The sequence below is a fragment of the Chiroxiphia lanceolata genome, chromosome 5, assembly GCF_009829145.1.
Source record: "Chiroxiphia lanceolata isolate bChiLan1 chromosome 5, bChiLan1.pri, whole genome shotgun sequence".
Taxonomy (NCBI): Eukaryota; Metazoa; Chordata; class Aves; order Passeriformes; family Pipridae; genus Chiroxiphia; species Chiroxiphia lanceolata.
Genome location: NC_045641.1, coordinates 23,782,892 through 23,798,292, shown reverse-complemented (window position 1 = coordinate 23,798,292; position 15,401 = coordinate 23,782,892). Strand labels below are relative to the sequence as shown.

The 15,401-nt window shown below is 41.0% G+C and overlaps 1 protein-coding gene across 2 annotated transcripts in view; it reads left to right on the top strand.

The window, feature by feature from the left end:
* The first annotated feature begins 713 nt into the window (after positions 1–713).
* The window catches only part of KCND2 (potassium voltage-gated channel subfamily D member 2), a 271,171-nt gene continuing 256,483 nt past the window's right edge, over positions 714–15,401 (top strand). Inside the window, exons 1-2 of one of the 2 annotated variants that reach the window (XM_032689149.1) lie at positions 714–816; positions 2,967–4,140. In XM_032689149.1, coding sequence (XP_032545040.1) covers positions 3,026–4,140 — 1,115 coding nt within the window. In that variant the 5' untranslated portion in view covers positions 714–816; positions 2,967–3,025. Of the gene's footprint in view, positions 817–1,480; positions 1,819–2,966; positions 4,141–15,401 lie in introns of those variants that run through there. The other variant, XM_032689148.1, reaches the window with a different exon arrangement.

Below are 15,401 nucleotides of genomic sequence, written 5' to 3'. Positions count from 1 at the left end.
TATGTGATATTTTATTTCAAGTGACTTGATACACGCGATCATCATCACAACTTTTACCAGGTTAGGAATTGCACTCATACACTACTAAAACCTCTTCTCTCCATACCTTCAAGCATCTCTTGCAGGAGCAGCTTAGAGACTACAGTATTGCGAGTGTTTATCTTTTTCATGGGACCTTAGTCAGAAGCAAATATATACTGAAGCAGAACATATTATTAAAATATAGAAGAGAGTTAACTCTCAAGCTTCAGTGTGGATTTGGTTTATTTTTGTTTGTGTTTCTTTGGCATATACCTGAAGTAGGTTATCAGAGTGTAAGGTTTGGTTGTAAGATCTTCACGTATAAAGGAACCTATTTAATCCGCGCTTCTTTCAGAAACCTCTTACTACCAAACGGAAACACACGCAAATCAGAAGGAGGAATACGTTCTGGTATCTTGTTGCAAGTCTGTGAAGAAAAAGCGATTTAAAAATCTTGAAAAATACAGACCGTTCCCTCTACTTATCGGTACTAACAGAGCGCCACGCGAAACTCGGGAAATTACGTGCCCGTCTAGCGTGGAGATCCAGCGGTTCCGCGACCTCGGCAGCGGCTGGAGGCGGCAGAGCGGGGAGTCCGGAGAGGGGATTCGGGGCGAGGGGCGCGGGGGGCGCACCCGCCCGGCCCCGCAGCGGCTCCCCGGCGGGAGCTCACTTCCCGTCATCCACGCGCCATCTAGCGTCGGGAAAAGGGGGGCGGTTTGGCACGGGAGCGGAGCGGAGAGGAGGAGGAAAAGGCTCCCACACCCGTCCCAGCTCTCGCCGTTCCCAAAGCTGGTAAGAGCCATTTGGATATTGCAGCCAGAACTCCGGAGTGGCTCGGGGCGGGTTGTGAGGAGCATCGCCACGCTTCACTCCCAGGCATCTCATCTCCCCCTTCTTTTAGTGAACCGTTCCCCTTCCCTTGAAAGCAGCTAGCGCTCCCCAGAAATCCCCTCGGTACCTCACCTTAAGCCATCGCCGCCGCCCCGATCCCTACCCAAAACACCGCGAACTCCAAAGGGTCTTTACGCCGCTGCCGGCGGAGGGGTTGGACCGCGCGATCCCGGCCCTGCAGAGACACACACCGACACACACACGCACACACACCGACACACACAGGCACACCGACACACGCACACACACCGACACACAGGCACGCACACAAACACATACACACGCACACGTAGGCACAGCCGCGCTCCCCGCCTGCCCTGCCGCCGCCGGCGCAGCCGCCCGCAGCCCCTTTGTTCCGCCCGCGGAGCGATGCCCTGCCCGCCCGCGCTCCCCCGCGCCCCGCTCCGGCACCCGGCGTCGCCCGCCCCTGCGCCCCTCGCCCGCGGGCGGCGGCGGGGTGGCATGGCCCGCCCGCCGCGGGGGAGGCAGCGGGAAGCCCCTTCCCCGCCCCTGGCCGCGCCAGGGCCTCGCCGCCGCCGCCCGCAGCCCGCGGCAGCCCCGCGGCAGGGCAGGGGCAGCGGCCGCAGCCGCAGCCGCGCCTGACAGCGGCCCCGCGCCGCAGGATCCGCGCCCCGCAAGGACGTGCTCCGCCGAGCTGCCAGGCGCGATTACGTTGTTTTTTCCCCCCACCCACCCCTTGAACTTGTTGCTTGGCGCTCGGCTGTGGCGGAGGGGGGTGGGGGTGGGGGAAAGCCTTATTATCGATGTCCCTTTGGATGCGATCAAGCTTTCTCAGGAGCAACTACTTCCTCGCCGTTCCCGGCGGGGCGCGGAGATCTAGCAGCAGAGCCCGTATTTCCAAAAGTCTCTATGCAACTGAGCGCTCTCGCCAGACTTTCACAGGTAGGTGCCGCAGGCTGGGCACGTCCGGAGGGATGCTAGAGCTGAGCCGAGGGGAATGGCGAGAGGAAGGAGGTGGGGGGACGAAGGGGGGCATGATCCACCGCCGACCGCTACGGCACGGCGCACCTCTGCCCCGCGCCCGCCTCCGCGGCCCCCCGCCCTCCCCGGCCTCCCCCACCGCCAGGGAGCCCCTGCCCCGCTCCCACTCCACGGCCAACCTCCCCCGGCTTCGTCTTTCGCCGCCCGCTCGGGCACTCCCAGGGATGCCCCGTGCACTCCACCTTCTGCGGTCGCCTCCAAAGCTCCCGCTCCTACCCCCGCCACGACCGCCGGGGCTCTGCCCGGCCCCAATGCCCCGTCCGGGGAGGAGCCCCACTCCGCCCGCTCCCACTCTGTGGGGCGCTCCCCGCTGCCGGCGCCCCATCCCCGGCATCCCTCTGCCCTTCAAAGCACTTCCTGCACAGAAAACTTGCCTTAAAGTTTAATGCTGCCGCCTGGAGCTCCTCCCCCTGCCCCGCCGGCTCCCCCGGCCCCGAGTCGGGGTCTGGAGGAGTCCCCGGGCCGGCGATAAAGGTCAGGGAGAGAATTCGTCCTGTCGCTGCTCCAAGGCTGCCGCCAGGAAGGGGGGCGGCCCTCCCGGCCCATCCCCTCCGCCCCACCACGGCGAGCGGCGGCGGCGCCTCGTTGCAGCCCACCCGGGAAGGGCTCCGCTGGCTGCCGCGGCCCGGCTCCGGCGGCGGGCGGGGAGCGAGCAGAGGAGGGGCGGAGGGATCGGCTGCATCGCGCGTGGAAGAAAATCTCCTTTCAGGTGGCTGCACAGCTGCACCAGAGCTACTAGCCAGCACCAGGGTCTAGTGCTTTGAGGACCCTTGCTTCCATCCAGGGGCCTCGCATGGAGACTTTGTATCCAAAGGATCTAGCCGTTAGAGTACCTGCTTTGAATACATGGATTTCCAAGTGCCCTCATTTATTGCTCTAATTGTCTGCCCAGAGCCTGGAAAGCATATTTCTGGGGTGAAATATGGGAGGAAACGAAAAGGAAGCAAACAGGTTTTTGGTGAACACTGAAAATCACAACAGTGTTCAGAAATTCACTTGCCTCAAAAATGTGTGAGCATTGGTATTTTTCTTTTCCCTCTCTATTTTAGTGGCTGGACCAGAACTGTCTCTAGATTGACTCCCTTAGCTGTAATAGGTGTTTGGAACCATGGCAGCAGGAGTAGCAGCTTGGTTACCCTTTGCCAGGGCAGCGGCCATAGGATGGATGCCAGTGGCCAGTGGTCCCATGCCAGCTGCTCCACGGCAGGAGAGAAAGCGAAGCCAGGATTCTCTGATTGTGCTGAATGTGAGTGGCATCCAGTTCCAAACGTGGCTGGACACCTTGGAGCGCTACCCTGACACTCTGTTGGGCAGTTCAGAGCGGGACTTCTTCTACCACCCTGAGACACAGCAGTACTTTTTCGATCGGGACCCTGACATTTTCCGCCACATTCTCAACTTCTACCGTACCGGAAAGCTTCATTATCCCCGCCAGGAGTGCATCTCAGCTTATGATGAGGAGCTGGCCTTCTTTGGTATCATCCCTGAGATCATTGGTGACTGCTGTTATGAGGAGTACAAGGATCGCCGACGTGAGAATGCTGAGCGCCTGCAGGATGATGCCGATCAGGATCATGTAGCTGAGAGCTCCCTACCCTCAATGACAGCTCGTCAGAGGATGTGGCGGGCCTTTGAAAACCCCCACACTAGTACACTGGCTCTGGTCTTCTACTATGTCACTGGTTTCTTCATTGCCGTCTCTGTTATTGCCAATGTGGTGGAGACAGTGCCCTGTGGGGTAAGCCCGGGCCGCATCAAAGAGCTGCCCTGTGGAGAGCGATATGCAGTGGCTTTCTTCTGTCTGGATACTGCCTGTGTCATGATCTTCACCGTTGAATATCTCCTACGTCTACTGGCAGCCCCTAGTCGCTACAAATTTGTGCGCAGTGTCATGAGTATCATTGATGTGGTGGCCATCATGCCATATTACATTGGCCTGGTTATGACAGATAACGAGGATGTCAGTGGGGCTTTTGTGACATTAAGAGTCTTTCGTGTCTTCAGGATCTTTAAGTTTTCCCGCCACTCACAGGGTCTGCGCATCCTGGGGTATACCCTGAAAAGTTGTGCCTCGGAGTTAGGCTTCCTCCTCTTCTCGCTCACTATGGCCATCATCATCTTTGCCACAGTCATGTACTACGCAGAGAAAGGTTCATCAGCCAGCAAGTTCACCAGCATTCCTGCAGCCTTCTGGTACACCATTGTCACCATGACAACACTGGGGTAAGTGCAGCTGGTGTTTGGTTACAGCCAACATTTCAACAAGTGTATTGGCACAAACGGAAAATACTCAATTTAAAAAGATGTTGATAGAAAAAAATGCAAGGGTAAGTTTTTATTACAGAACTTTATGAATGCAACTTGTCACTTCTTTCCAAGTGTTTTACACATGTAAAGGAGTTAACAGCATTGCTGAAATTAAAATAACCGAAGCCTCAAAACTGCAGAAAAACTGAAAAAGCAAACAACAAAACAAAGCAAAAAAAAAAATCTTGAAACTCTTTGGTGTTGGACAGTGTAATTGGAATACTTTATGAATACCTGTGAGTTATCAGTGTATTTTGATGTATTAATGTATTTGCTGGTAGGACTTGATACAGTGTTGCTAAAGTAACAATTGTAAGGAGAATCCAAGTGCAAGCATTTAAGTTGATCAGTATGTGGATCTGCCATTTTGTTTGAAATGATGTGTTGATGTAGACTTGGATATTGAGTTCAGTATTACAAAGTGATTTGTTTTCATGAGAATTATAATTTATCTTCCCATTCCTCATTGTATGTAAAGCACTGAACACATTTCCTTTGATTTTCCTGGACCTACAACTTTTAAGTGACAAGTATGCTACACTGGCTGGTGACAGACTCTGGAAAATGATCTGAAGAAGTGTAAGGCGTATGACAGATCAAGCATGTGTCTTTAAACATAATTCTAATGGCAGTATAAATTCTTTCAGAGAGTCAGGGGTTAAAAAGGGTCATTGTTGACATTAGAATCCAATGCAGTTTAATGGGGAGAGGAGAGATAGTATTATTTTATGAAGTCTCATACCAGAGTCCGATTGTATCAGCTGATCCTGTGCACCAAGTAATAAAATGCATTTGTCTGTAATTATAACAGGCACTTAGAACGTTGATTAATTTGAGATGACAATTTTTTTCCCTGTTCTTAATTTTGAGCTGTATAGTATCACCTATGAAACTGAAATTTTTTGCCTCCTTTGAAACTGTCTAGTTATTTAATAATTGTAGATGGTAAATGATGAACTTTTCACTTTCATGCAGGCAAAGACCATCATTTTGTTAGAATTTTGCCACATTTTGTTGGGACATTCGAGGTTTATGAAACATGTATAACTCTTAAATTTAACAAAATGAAAGTGCATTATTAAACTATTAAGAAAAAGTTGATTTATTATGTGCAATTGTAATTTAGTTGGGAAACGCACATACAAAATATTGAAAAAGATAAAGGGACTGTCTTATGCCACCATTTTTTGTGCAAGGCTTTTATCTTCAGCGTGATATAACAAATGAAGATAAATATAGTGCATTGTAAATATTTCATACTTCTTGTAAGGGCAAGTTATGCTAAAAAGGAGTGACAAGAGCTTTGGGGATTTTAATCTGCTTTTTAGGTTCCTGAGGTTTTTTTTGGCTTTCATTTTCTTCTGATAGTGGCAAATGGGAAGTTACACACGCTAACTAGTTCCACAGTCCTGTATTTTCTGATGCTACTTTTTGCCATATATTTTTAATTAGAACTGTGATCATTTCAAGAAAGTTACTGATATTTAGAATGTATAATCTTATTATAAAAGAACAGAAGCTGGTCTGTGGTTTTTTGTAATGAAAGGTATTTTCAGAGTAGGTTGTTTCCACTCTTATGGACAATGTGTAAAGTACTTGTCCATGGTACTGAACATAATCTTTTCTTTTTTGTGCCCAATTTGCAACTGATCGTGACACAAGTAGAGTATCTATTTGGCATTAATATGATTTGTTTGGGTTTTTTACCTACACATGAGTATTATTCTGTTGTTCCAGGTTTTGAAGTATTACTCTAAGTAAAATCTTCAGAAGTACTGATGAGATTTGAACATGATTTAAAATCTCTTTGAATAGAGCCTAAGAACCTATTTTCAAGTACCCAACCACACCATATTTTGGTTCTAAGGGTTTTAAAAAGTTTTAAAAGGAATCCAGTCATGCTTAAATCCTTTTTCAAGGTATTTTGCATGGAGAAAGTTGTAAGTAGATTGTACAGAGATCCAAAGTCTCACCCTCAGAAGTTCAGATATGAGAGACATCACCAATTGCTATGAAATCTTTAATCAGTGCATTAGCTAGATGATGTCCTTTAATTAACATCATAATAACCATGTAAAGTTTATGTATAAATGATAAATATATATTAATCATTTAAATAAAATTAGCATAATAAAAGCTCTGAAGGCTTTTTAGTTGATGGAATAATTACACAAAAGGAGAGGGAAATTACAAGGAAAAGCATCAAAGGTCAGTGAAAACTGACTGTAATTAATACTGCTACCTTTGCTCTGTGCTAGAACTTATTGCCTCCACTAATACAGAACTCCTTTTTAACTTTAGTTTTAGCTGAATCAGGGGTATATAAATGGACTCGATAGGAACAACTTTTCTCTTTTAGGAAGAAAACTTGATGAAGTCTTTATGTTTTAAATGACAGTAGCACAGAGGTTATGTGAAATCTTACAAAAATACATGAATGCTAATAGTAAATAATAGATTAACATGAAGTTGAGTTTTTGAGTCGTGGTGTCGTTCTCATAATTTGGTAGATAGTAAGGGTATTGAGTAAGTGAACTTTGCAATTTGGGGAGTTATTACCTTGGAAGCAGAGCCATATTTCTCAGTTCTGCATGATTGCTGAGCAATTAAAGTGTCTTTAAAAAACATAGATTGCATTTTCCTCTTCAGAGTGCTAGTGACTTCAAATATTACTACTTTTTTGCCTCCAAGGATATCCCAGCTATTAACTGCTCTTGACTGCTCAGCTCAAGTAATACATGTACATAGAGATGTTATATGAAATACATGAAAAAGGAATGAAAGAAAGGGAAGAATGAAGGAAAGGAAGAGAGAAAGTGAGGAAAAAATAAAGACAGAGACAGAGAAGAGAGAGAAAGAGGGCTCTAGAATAACAGCATACACTCTGCCGGAAACTGAGCTGTCTGATTTTAAATTTCAAATTAGTGTTTTATCAGGATTAATTGTAGCAAAAGTAAAGTACAAACAAGAGGGGAAAAGAGAATAAAATTGAAAGAGGTCACAAAGCATTTTATGGAGATTCAAGATAACAATGAAAAGTGTAGAAGTTAGGGGAAGAATCAAGGTAGTGTAAAACTTCGCAGAGAAAAAGTTCAAGTCTGTTGAATTGGGACTGACAGACTTCCATGGGGGCTTGTGAACATCTACACCCATAATGACAGTTATGGCACCTTCTGCTGTCACCTTATTACATGATAATCTAGTAACTTTCCTTCTGCCCTGTCAGTAGCCAGCAAATGAGCTGGAATAGCTGCTAAGGTTTTGGTGTTGTAAGGGTAATGTTTCTTCCCAAGTCAGTCAGAGCTGTAGTGTGTGTTTTATAAAAATATTATATTTTAAATAAGGAACATAGTGCTTTTCTGTGACTAGTTATAAAGCAATCTCACTGCTATATTAAAATTCTATATTTACAGGCTTTACATTGGGTAGCTTTGTCAAGTCACACAATGCTCTGTAGATGAGGACAATACTTTGTGAAGGGAAGCCTAAACACAACTCATTTATTTGCTTTGATTGTATAAACTAGAGATGTGTCTTCCAGCAAAGATGTGACAACAGAAAGTCTCAAACAGTGAACAGGGGAACAGGGCAATTTCCTTTTCCTGCACATTCTGTTCTTTCCCATCTTCACTCCTTTTCAATTCTTTTTGCATCGCTACAGATATGTTCTATCTATTTCTTTTCTCCATTATTTTTTTTTCAAACTACCACTTCCCATAGTTTTCCTGTTTGGGGTTTGTCTACTGGCTTGGTGCCTTTCCTTGCATCTTCACGACAATGTTAACATTCTTAATAAGGACTCCTCTGGCTTAATTTTTTCTGCTTCTGCTTCTGCTCCTTGTTCCACATTCCTCATTCATCCTTCACCACTAGATCAAATCTTTCATTCATCATCATTTTCATTCATTTGACCTGAACTTTTCTCAGAACATACTTTTTGTCCTGACCTTTGTTTGATAGATTTTTTCCTTATGAGAATCACAAAATTTCCACATCATCACTTTTTTTCTGAAATGCCACATATTATGTTGTTTTCCTTTTCTCACCATTGTGCCATTGTGAGTGCCTTTAGTTCCTTATGGTCTCTGCATTCTAGTTTGAAATAATCCGTCTCTTCAGAACTTAAAAAAATGAGTTCAATAAAATCTGACAATAGACCACAAAATTCAAAATCTTTGTTTTGTGAGCACTTTCATTAAAAGTTCAAATATACTCTTATGGTGAATATTACAAAGGATTAGCAAAGTTGGGATATTATTTCTGTATTTTGTGTTGGCTCATTCATTTATTTTTGTGTGATATTTTTAGCTCTGTTTCAAATAGAATTTTTCTATTTTTGTCTTCTTATACACAACCTACTGAATTTTCTATTCTACAAATGTGTTTGATGTCTCAATCTATTTTCTCTTCACAGCAGAGACATTTTGCCTGAATAGTTAGAATACTGTATAACAGATGAGGGGCAAAGTGTAGTGTGATTACCTTCAAAGCACATGGCTAGATATTCAAAAAGGGCTCCAGGGGAATCTGTAATATTAAAGGTCATTTTGATGGCAGTAAAAAAAAAAATTATTTGTTCTCTAATAAAAAGATTACTCAAACTGCATTGGGCTGTTGTTGGCTTGACAGAGAACAGAGTCATTGTATTCTTATTTAGTTCCACTGGGGACCAGCTTTTGTCTTCAAAAAAATCCTGAAGATCTCTTACAGGAAAAGGAGTTAGCTTATTTCACTCATTTTTCTTGAGCATGAATTTCCTTAGTTCAGTTATGAAGAACATGAAGGTGATGCTTAACAAAAAGATCTTTCTGCTCAGAATCTAATATGTTTACTCCTTTGGTAGAAACAGATGTAATTTTGTTTTCTTGTTGTTACTGTGAGATAAGAATAAGAATAATTAGATTGGTGTGGGTCAGGATATAGCAAAGAAATAGGCTTAGTACAGCAGAAAAAATCATCTCAGACAATAATTATGCCTGGTGCTTGATCTATTAATTGGGGCCTATCATTCAACTAATCATCAGTGAATACTGTGATTTTAGTAAAATCTTTAAGTGATCAAGCCTAAGAAGTTTGAACTGAGTGATGACAATCGGTACGTGACTCACATCATTGTGCCTCTGTCTAAGAAGAAAAATTTGCAATATAAAAACCATATAAATCTATGAATACCGTATTAGAATACTGTATTATTTTGCTACTGTGCAAAAAAAATCTGGAAATGGAAACTGTATTTCTGAACATGGGAACATACAAATACTGCAGAAATAAAATAATTATTCAAAATAAGTTGAGAACATCTTGCAACTTCAGGGTGGCAACTAACTTTTCAGTCATTTGAAAGAAAGTCTAATGAACTACTCCTTTTACTTGATTTTTATGCTATTATAGTCCATTGGCAGAAGTTCATAATTTGCATCACGGTAAGCTAATGAGACAATAATCTGGTTCAGCGGGAGTTAAGTAGGTAGATTGTTCCAAAGAAGGAGTATAAATTAGAAATACAGAAAAAAAGTTTAGATTCAGCCTTAATATGTTTCATCAGTTACCTGACAACAGAACTGAGAGAGTGATGGAAATGATTCTGTATATTTCTATACCTATCACTTATCGGGCAATAGATAGGAGCACAGGTTTTCATGGAAGACATAGTCTTTAAAACATCTTTTCTTTTTCTTTTTTATTTTCTGACTTGTTTATGCAATGGAGGAAGGGTTTTTAAATTTATAGACAGTGCTTTGAAATGATAGCCCTGTGCTACCTTTTCTGGAACAATAATAATTACCATGCTTGGGCTTCGAACCCTATCACAATTAGTTGCCTAATTTCTACTGCTGTTTCTTACATATTTTTTTCTGAAGTGTATGATTTTGATCTTCCTGTACCTCTGATAATATTTATAAACCCCTTGTTAAGTAGAAATGGTGTGGGGTTTGTTTGGATAAAAAAAAATCCATTTTCACCAAAGTACACAAGAAATTTGCAGTATTTCCACAGCATAGACTTAAATACATGTGAGTTGAGATGAAATAAAAAATACTGCTTTTTACTAGAGCACCTGATGTGCAACAGGTGTAAGTGTTCTGTAGAGAAATACTGGATACAAATATTTACTCAGGTATCTAATGTATGAAGGCTCAGATTTAAACATGAACACATATGAAGATCATGTTATCAATACATAAAAAAAATAAAATCCAACATCTTTCAGTTTTATTATAATTCAAATGAGATTATACTCCTTTACTCACAGCAGCATAGACACAGCTTATGCATTATTAGAAGATCTATCTTAATGTACCCAGTTATCAGTACAGAGTTCCTACTATAATCAGTTCAGATTCTAGCATTAAGTGCATTGACAAAAGCTAACAAAACAATGAAAGACTGCTATCTATCTAAATATTAAAGATACAAAGATATTATTCATATAAGCAATTGTATTTTTTGTATATTTAGAAAAGCAGTTTCCTTTCTTATATTCCACTGTGCAATATTGTTCCCTACTTATCTGCAGGTTTCCATCCTGAAGGTGAAAGCATTTTGAGCTACAGTGTAAATGTACTTTACTGTGTAAATTACAGTTTGATCCTGCACAGTTACAGAAAATATGAGGTTGCCAAAAAAGCTACAAAAATGTTACTAATATGAACTAAGTAAAATTTATCATATTTAAAATATTTGGGAAAAGTATTTTGCATTTCATCCCTATTATTTCAGTTTCATCTGTTGTTACTGGTTTCTTTGATCTGGTTGGCTTAATGGTGAAGTCAAGTCTTACAGACACAAAGATCCCCTGTGTTTATTTGTTTATAGGAGCCAAACATTGCAAAGAAGATTTTTTAAAGGCATTTAGCTATCTGAAGATGCAGATAGGCACTCAACTTGAATTCTCAAAAGAGGCTTAGGTGCTTAGGAACACAAAGCAGAACAGTTGAAGGAAAGTGAGCTGTGAAACTAGGTATCTAGTCACTGTAGAAGACAGCGTTATGTGCACAGGAATAACTACCAGGAACAGTACAGAACACTGTACGCAGACTTTGGGTATGTCCAAGAGTCAGAGTCAAATGTTCCTATCAGACTCAAATGGATCCTGTGTAGTGTACAGGTCTTGTTAAAATACAATATGCCCTATTTTCACATAGTGTAGAAAGAAGATAAAAGTGTCGTGTATAGGGTATTCTTAGGAAAGAGAAATGAGTAATTCAAGAAAAAAAAGAAGGGTAACTGAAAGAGTAATGTAAAGCATACGAGGGATATATTTTTTAATCCTAATTTTCTGTCTCTGTGATTTTCAAACCAAGAGTTCAGCATACAAAGATATGTAAGAAATGGAAGCTATGACATGCAGATATTGTGAAATTAATTTAAAAGTTTTTAGAAACTGGATGCAAAATTATTACACCGTGTCAGGTAGGTGATTCCATTTTTGAAAGAAACGTCCGATCTGAGGATTTATTGGTTTCAATAGGTCTCATATTTAGCTTATACAGAGTAAATCTGTTAAGATGCTGATGTGTGGTAAGAAAAGGTAAACTATAATTCTCAATTTTGACCACTGCAAATTCATCCCCTTCTCTGGTGTGCTGGCAAACATTTTGTTTTGTGTCTATTTGATTTATTAATGTATATTGTTTATAGACTTATGTAGGAGATTTGAGAATACTTTACCTGCATTAGGATTTTCTTTTTGTGCAGTAATATGAGCTTTGTAAGCACAGTCTATTGCTCTGCTAGTGGATTTTTACCTAATCTGTGTTCCTAAATGAAGCATATTTAAAGCACATTTCCCTGCTTTTTCCTGATTCTTTGTAAAAACAATTATTTCTTGAGGTAAACATCTTGTGTCACAGTTCTTTCTCTTTGACAAGGCATTGTAATTTGAGTTACTTCTTAACCAGATGGTGTTAGCTCAGCTGTGTACTTAGTACCACTTGCACTAAATCTTCATATCAAAAAATAACATATGAAGCAGGACTCCCAATATTAAGTACACTTCTATATTTTTAAATATGGTCTAATATAATCTAAATATTAAAACAAAAATGTTATAAAATATGTATCTCTATAAATAAATTTAGCTCTTTGATCACTGAAGTCTCAGTGTCCTTAGATAAAACTTCTTACGGTATAACAGGCAGTGTAAACTTCTAGGAATTTATTTAATTACTCTGAGTGCTTTGGTAAATTAAAATAAAGTAAGTATATTTCACCACAGTTTTAAATCACTTTGGATTAAGAATTAACTGTGAACCTCACTAACGGTACCTGTAATGATCTAATTTTTTGGTAATACATTACCATGCTTTGATTAATTATTATTTTGGAAAGAATATTTCAAGGCCAAACCTCAACTTTTTTCAAGTGTGTATCCAGAGATGTGGTTTTTTTATGAATTGTACTGGCAGATTCTCAAAGTATTTTGGCTGATACATAGGGAACAGTCTTTCAAGTTATCACTTGCAAGCTTGGCCATCCAGGCATTCCTGTAAATGGCTGAGAGTCAGACTGTGAGGTTGTGAAGGAAGTAATTTAAGACTGTGTAATAGCTTACAGTTTGAAAATGTCTGTTGCTTCCTAGCTCATTACTTCTTTCAGTAAGATGAACCAAAAGAGCTTTTTGTATGACAGCACATGTAATGTGAGTGGGATCCTTAACTTTTCATTGTTGTTACTGTTTAGATCCCCATTTCTTTTATAACCCCAAAGAGGAGTTTTATTACTATTTTAGTGGCTTTACTTTCAGTTTCTTCAACTTTAAACTCTTTCACTTGCAGCCAGTTAAGAATTCCCTGAGCATCCTTATCAGCTATGGACAGCGACTACTGCACTGTGCAGAGTTGCTTAGGAACAAAATTGATGCTCTTTGGCATGGTGCATTACAGCTGCAGCATGCTGGTCCCCAACTCTCCTGCTTCCCACAGAGGAATGAAAACAAGGAGATTGAAGATGCTTTCGAAATATGATTGTGAAGAGACAATATACTTGTTTGGTACCTAATCACTTCATTGTTGGTAAATAGTGGGTTAAGAATTGTGGTCTTTCTATTGAAGGCACAGCAGTATTAAAAAATCTTTAGTAACAACTCTTTTTAACAGTACCTTTGTAATTTAAATACCACAGTATCTTATATCACTTACAGAAATTAACCTTTTTAGATTTTCTAAGCTTTTTGGTTGGCTTTTTTATTGACGCATTTGTTTACAATCACATCCAAGTTGAGACATGGATATGAAGTACTAGAGACAGGAGAGCTGGACAAACAGAGTAAGCACACCTATTCTCACACATCTAAAAAGAGTTATAGGTGCAGCCGTTTCTTGTGTTTATTTGATATGTATTTATATAAAAAGAAACTTTGAATATTGTAAACTCTACGGGATTTGAGAATTTAGGTAGCATTTACCGTTTTAGCACCTGGATGGAAAGCTTGAAAGAGTACCAACTGAAGTTTTCTTACAGACAGTGTAGAGTAAATCTATGCTCAGACTGGCTTAATGATTTGACATGCTCAGTATTAGTTATTTTCCATGTGAAAGGGAAGCTTAAATTTTATCTGATTTACTTGGAAACATAGTAGTCAACCGTTCGTATGTTAATGTGTTGAAAGGTGCTGAGTTTTAGAGGTAAATATTATAAAGGAAGCTCCTTCCAAAAAAACCCCAGGTAATATGTGATATCTATGCTGTCCTTCTTAGACCATGTTTTACTTCTGTTACCTCTCTCCTTTCATCCAATCTCAGTCAGTTCCTTGCAGAAACAGTAGCTGTTGAAAGACCACAACCGTTATCATTCCATTAACCTACAGTATTTTTGAAGGCCCAAACTTTTGAAATTTAATGCATTAAATCATCCATGGGAAAAGCAATGTTGCCGGTAAAGCTGGTGAGCCCTTCAGCATGGTTCAGGCTCTTGCCATCTGAGCAGAACTATGACAGCCTCTCTCCTCCTCTGGGGACAGGCACAGCTGCAGACCACAGATGATGCTGACTAGTTGCGTCTGGTACACGCAACCGTTGATTTTAAAATACAGACAGCTTTGTGCAGCAGTGCACACATATAAGATAAAAACCTAGTTGTGGGAGAGGGAGATAAGAAACCATTTTGTGTCAGGTCTCTAGAAAAGAGGGCCTGGAGTGAACTGCCCCGATCCCTTTGGATGCACCTGCCTTCTGGTAAACGTCTGCCCTGAGCCCATGAGTACAGAATGATGTCTGTCAGGCAGTGGTCCATGGAGTGGATTTACAGTGGGTTTGGCCATGCAATAGGAAAGAGGTTTTGGGTCTTAGAACACTTTTCCAGAAGATATGTGAGCTTTCCCTATTACTCTGTGTAGTCACCACATTTAGTGTGCACTGCTTGCTATGTCTTTGCAAAGAAATTAGGTAAATACAGAGCAATGTTCCAGATGATGTGGAATACTGGACAGGAAAATTATTTGAAATGTGGATTTGGATCCACATAAGTGGATTTGAAAGATATCAAAAGGCTGAAAATAGATTGGTTCATCTCTTTAGTCTCAGTGCTGTTTCTTCTTTACTATACTTTCTGATACCTGTTTTCTAGCTCACTAGCTATACTCAGAGGTTCCTTTGTTTTCAAAGCAAACAAATCCAAATGCAGCAGAAAATTTTCCTTAAATAAGTTTTTCATGTTGCCTGTATACAATTCTTTTGCCAGTCCCTGTGTTTGTGTGGAAGGATATAGCTACAGAATTTAGAGATTGTATCTCAGGAGTGTGATTTTTAAAAGAGACAATCAGGACATACAACTATTTTAAAGAAGACAAGTAGGACATACTGTACAATAGAATTATTATAGAAGAATCTGGAGGTGGAATTCCACCTTATTTCTCTGCCAGTTGCTTACTATCTCTGGGAGGTATTTATAAGCCTTAACTTACTCCTCCAAAAGTTAAATCCTTCTGAACTAGTCATCCTTGTCTCACTTAGGAGGTAATGAAGAGAAACAGGCATCTGGATGTACTTCTTCCTCTGCACTGAGTATAAATGAAATTTATTATAATTAGTGAAGATTTGCAATACCAAGTCAAAATGGATGATATAAATCCCAACCTCCATGGGTAGCTCGTTTGGACTAGTCTTCTTGTTCCTAGTTACATAACTGTGAAAGGCCCATAACATATTCCTTTCAAAGATCATAGCAGAGTACATGCT